Source organism: Gekko japonicus, unplaced genomic scaffold, assembly GCF_001447785.1.
Source record: "Gekko japonicus isolate JY-2015 unplaced genomic scaffold, Gekko_japonicus_V1.1 scaffold4776, whole genome shotgun sequence".
In the NCBI taxonomy this organism is placed as follows: Eukaryota; Metazoa; Chordata; class Lepidosauria; order Squamata; family Gekkonidae; genus Gekko; species Gekko japonicus.
Genome location: NW_015167197.1, coordinates 51,880 through 57,206, shown reverse-complemented (window position 1 = coordinate 57,206; position 5,327 = coordinate 51,880). Strand labels below are relative to the sequence as shown.

At 49.8% G+C, this 5,327-nt stretch overlaps 1 protein-coding gene across 3 annotated transcripts in view; it reads right to left on the bottom strand.

Moving 5' to 3' along the window:
• The window catches only part of LOC107112085 (endophilin-A2), a 21,012-nt gene that overhangs the window by 8,354 nt on the left and 7,331 nt on the right, over positions 1-5,327 (bottom strand). For all 3 annotated transcript variants that reach the window (XM_015413155.1, XM_015413156.1, XM_015413158.1), the window contains exon 4: positions 23-126. In XM_015413155.1, coding sequence (XP_015268641.1) covers positions 23-126 — 104 coding nt within the window. The remainder of the gene's footprint in view (positions 1-22; positions 127-5,327) is intronic.

Genomic DNA, 5,327 nt, shown 5'->3' with positions numbered 1-5,327 from the left:
CCCCCCCCCCCCCCGCACTTGCCTTCGCTTGAACTTATCTGAGAGCTCGTCCAGGATCTGCACCGCTTGCTTGTGGTAGACAAGCTGAGCTTCCACCAGTGCCGAGAGCTGGCTCACTTGTTCGATCTGCGGGAAAAGGTTAAAGCCAACAAGCCGGGTTTAAAGCCCATCCAGTGTGGTGGGTGGTTGCATAGCTTGGCGTAAGGGTTAGCTTGTCAGACAAGGAGACCCAGGTTCGAATCCCCGCTCTGCCAGGGAAGCTTTGCTGGGGCCCCCGGGGCTGGTCACACACTCTCAGCCTAACCTACCACCAGTGTTCCCTCTAAGCTGAGTTAGTGTGAGCCAGCTCACGGTTTTTTTTAGCCTCCGGCTCACACATTTTTGCCTTCGCTCAGGAAGGAGGGCTCCAGAGCAAACTAATTCATGCATTAGCCAAATCGCTTGCTCACAACTTTAATGCCAGTTGCTCAGAAAAGTAGAATTTGTGCTCACAGGCAGGGATCATTGGGGGGGGACGCACAGATCTGTCCTCACAGAGGAGGGAGAGCTTGTGCCTGAATAAAACTTGGTCTTAAAGGTGCCACTGGACTGTTTTGCACCGGGGAGCTGGGGTGGGGGGCTTTGTAAATTACCTAGCTGCTTCTTGCTCTGACTGAGGGCTGCTGGGAGCAGGGGGCGGGGCTTGTTGCATATGCCCGCCCCCTGGGCTCTTTACTGCTGGAGCGCCGCTCCTGTGCGCTCCTGCAGGAAATGATCCCTGCTCACAGGACTCCACTGCTTAGAAGGGAGCACTGCACCTCACAGGGGTGTCGTGAAGATAAAATGCAGGTGTGGAGAATAATGCCAGCTGCTTTGGGGAGAAAGGTGCGGTATGAATGAAGAAAACAAAAATAAACAAACTTGGCCCAAGGGGGAATAAAAGGGGTGTGTGTGTGTGTGTGTGTGTGTGTGTGTGTGTTGTGTGTGTGTGAGAGAGAGAAAGTGATGGCTGTGAGACGCCTGCTAAAGGCAGTTATGTCTTGTCCCCATTTTTCCTCAGATCAGGGCATTAGTTTATCATCTAGATGACTGGAAAATGGATCCATTCTCGTTTCGGGCAATCGTACGCTGTTCCTGCGCCTGCAAAACGGGAACGAGAAAGACCAACGTCTCCATGTGAACGCAGTCAAGCGCATACCCTTGCAAAACAGTGGTTATGTAAAAGTGATCTGTTTCCCAGTGAAGTCCCTTGGGCACTTTGATTGCTTTCTTTCAGGAGCCAAGGAAAGATTAATTTTTTCTTAGGCCCATGCTAGCCAAATACACTGCTGTTGTACTTAGAGGCTTACAACATACAGAGGTTACATGGAGGTTTACAAAAATTATGTATGGGATAGAGAAGGTAGAGAAAGAAGTACTTTTCTCCCTTTCCCACAATGCAAAAACTCGTGGGAACCCAATAAAATTAATGAGCAGTAGGTTTAGAACAGATACAAGGAAGTCCTTCTTCACCCAAAGAGTAATTAACACGTGGAATTCACTGCTGCAGGAAGTGGTGATGGCTACAAGGATAGAGGAAAAAGAAGAGATTGAGACTACCAAAGGAGTCTCAGAGCAGCTTACAAACTCCTTTCCCTTCCCCTCCCCACAAGAGACACCCTGGGAGCAATGCTCCCTCTAAGCTATGGAGTCTTGTGAGCAAAAATCCTACTTGGTGAGCTCCTGGCATGAAAGTGGTGAGCGAGCAATTTGGCCACTGCATAAATTAATTTGCTCTGGAGCCATCCCTTCCTGAGCTAAGACAAAAACGTGTGAACCAGAGGCTAAGAAACTGTGAGCTAGCTCACACTAACTCAGCTTAGAGGGAACACTGCCTGGGAGGTAGGTGGGGCTGAGAGAGCTCTGACAGAAACTGCTCTTTTTCAAGAACGGCTGTGCCAGAACTATGGCTTGCCCAAGGTCATCCAGGCAGGTGCAAGTGGAGGAGTGGGGAATCAAACCCGGTTCTCCCAGATTAGAGTCCGCGCACTTCACCACGACACCAAACTGGCTCCACAGGCAGCTTCAAGAGGGGACTGGATAAACATATGGAGCAGAGGTCCATCAGAGGCAAGGTATAGATGGAACACAATTTCTGAGGCAATGATGGTCTGTATTCTTGATGTTTGGGGGGCAAGACTGGGAGGGCTTCTGGCATTCTGGCCCCGCTGGTGGACCTCCTAATGGCCCCTGTGTGACACAGAGTGTTGGACTGGATGGGCCACTGGCCTGATTCAGTATGGCTTCTCTTATGTTCTTATATTCTTATATCGTTTCTGTCCTGTGGCCATAATTAGCAACCGCTTGTTTTGCATCTAATACAGTGTGACAGCAAACAGTGCAAACAGCTCGAGAAGGATTGCTGCATGTGGCTCTTCTGCAAAGATTGCAATAATCATCCTTAATATATTCACGGGGGTTGCTGCGGCACCGTATTCTTTCCTGCTTGAACGCATCTGTGGTGCATGCGTATTCAAAATAAACCGTGACTCAGACGTTCAGCCTCGAGCTGAGCGCAAACCTGAGGACACCTTTCAGGTGTGTGAACCCTGAAATAGCAGCCTTCCCTTATTGTGGACTGAAGCTTGTGTGTGTGTGTGGGGGGGAAATGATACAAGATGGACAAGAGACCGAAACACACAGCTCCTCTCCCTCACCCTGCTGCCCCTGCAAGCTGCTTCCCGACAAGACTGGCCCTAGCAAGCCACGTGTCGAGGTGCAGAACCCACATGTGCCCATTCACATTCCGTAGCACACAAATTCTCTGCTACCGTACGCTTATTCAGCACTTTTGCAACACTTGGCACCAATGCTTCCCCCTACGGCGTGGAGTCTTCTGGGCAAAAATTCTACTCTGTGAGCTCTGGGCATCAAAGTGGTGAGCCAGCGATTTGGCTGTGTCAGAACCCACAGCCAACAACGTAGTACACGCTTATCAGGAAAGGTAATACTTTATTGAAGAGCTATAGATGTATAAACATAGGCACTGTTAAGAATGACTGCTGCCCATGGGGCATAATAGGATATAGGGTATTCGTATGCACCCCCCCCCCACTGCCCTGGCCAATGAGCCACCCTCCCGCGCGTGGGAGAAAGAGCTTCGGCTGTTTAGCGCTGAAGCTGGGAACGAAAGACTCTCTCACGGTTCCCAAGAAAACCAGACATCAACATCCCCACCTGCAATACTAGAGATAAGCGTTGTAGCAGCAAAGAAGCACAGAAGCGTGGCTTCTTGTGAGCAAAAATCCTACTTTGGGAGCCGCTGGCATTAAAGTTGTGAGCGAGCGATTTGGCCGCTGCATGAATCAGTTTGCTCTGGAGCCCTCCGCCCTGAGCGGAGGCAAAAACGTGTGAGCCGGAGGCTAAGAAACTGTGAGCGAGCTCACACTCGCTCAGCTCAGAGGGAACACTGCTTGGCACTGTGATGCTCAAAGGGCTTGGTAAGATTGAGCGAGATAGACACACGCGAGCAGGCGTGAAGCTGCCTTCTACTGCATCAGGCCGTCAGTCGATCAAGGTCAGTGTTGTCTACTCAGACTGGTGGCAGCTCTCCAGGGTCTTGGCCGGAGGTCTTCCCCATCACCTCCAACCTTACTGGAGATCATAAAATCATGGAGTTGGAAGGCATCTCCGGGGTCATCTAGTCCAACCCCCTGCACGAGGCAGGAAATTCACAGATACACCCCCCCCACACACACACACTCAGTGACCCCTTCTCCATGCCTAGAAGATGGCAAAAAAACCTGCAGGATCCCTGGCCAAACTGGCCTGGAGAAAAATGGCTTCCTGACCCCTAAGTGGTGATCAGTGTTTCCCTGGGCGTGTAAGAAAGGGCCACGAGAACTAAGCACTGATGAAACTCTCCCTGCCCTCCCTCTCATGATCTGCCTAAGTTCACAGAATCCGCATTGCTGTCAGATGGCCATCTAGCCCCTGCTTAAAAGCCTCCAAATAAGGAGAGCCCACCTCCTCTCGAGGAAGCCGGTTCCACTGAGGAACTGCTCTACCTGTCAGGAAGTTCTTCCTAATGTTTAGCCGAAAACTCTTCCAATTTAATTTCAACCTGGGGATTGAACCTGGGACCTTGTGCCGGCCAAGCAGAGGTTCTGCCACTGAGCCACGGCCCCTCCCCTGGGTGGTGATGATGCTCTACTCATCATCCTTGCAAACCAAGAACGTTGCAAAGTGCTTCTCAAAACAGCCGACATAAAACAACGAAGGGAGGAGGGAAAAACAGCTAGTAATGTCCTTGCGAGGACTGGCACGGCTTTAAGAAATCGCACCTATTATTAATACAACTTCACGTTTTTACCTCCCACTGTTCCACTACTGAAAGAACCCACAAAGCAGCTGCTGGGATTCAATTAAACAAGTCGTGTGAGTTACCCTCTCCCTCACATGCAGATGCACGGCACACAAACACAAAATGGCAAATACGGGGATCCGGTTCCGGTACAGTGTGATGACGGGCGGCTTTCGAACTGCTCCGAGCCGCCCGACCCCTTTCCGTTCCATTTTGAGTCTTCCGACAGTGGGGAGAACTCGACCAGTCCTCCTGGAGAGAGGGCTGGAGAAGGGGGCTTTTTTTGGCCCCTCCCACAACTGGCAAATGCGAGGGGGTGACCATTATTGCCCCGAAGCAGGAGCGGTCGGCGGGGTAGAACATGGTCGCCATGTTCTACATAGGCGCAGCCATCCGTTTTTAACCACACTGAGTTTAATATCTATAACAATTGCAGCAGCATAGAAGAAGAAAGCAAGGAAAGTGTGAGTATGTATACTTCAGAGTCTTAAACAAGAAGAAAAATGAAATTATCCCAACTAAATGTGTCCAGATATGAGAAAGATAGCGGCCGGGAGAAGTATGGAAGAGGACTTGATGCCTTTAAGTGTTTATTCTCTTTTGTGGGGAAAAGAAGGACTAGCTGTTGGTGTTCTTGGCTTTTGTTGTGTTTGTTCATCGGCAAGGATTTAAAAAGGATAATGCCTGGTAGAAGGTTTAAAGGTATTGAGAACGTTGTTTTGGGAATCTGAATGAATTGATTTGAAGAACTTGATTAAAATGGCGTTTGTAATGAGGACGGAGGAGGAGATAGATGAAAATATGGAGGTGGGTGAGTCGACGGTCGAACAGTTTCTCAGAGTCCTGAAAGAGGCGATACAAAAGGGGTGCAAGGAAGCATGTGCAAACTTACTGGAAAAAACATACAACACTCAAGCAGAAACTGAGAAAAAGGAGGAGCAGGATCAACTCATTGTGATGGAAAATTTAGAGGCCCGGCAAAAGGAGAACTGTGGATACTGTATGA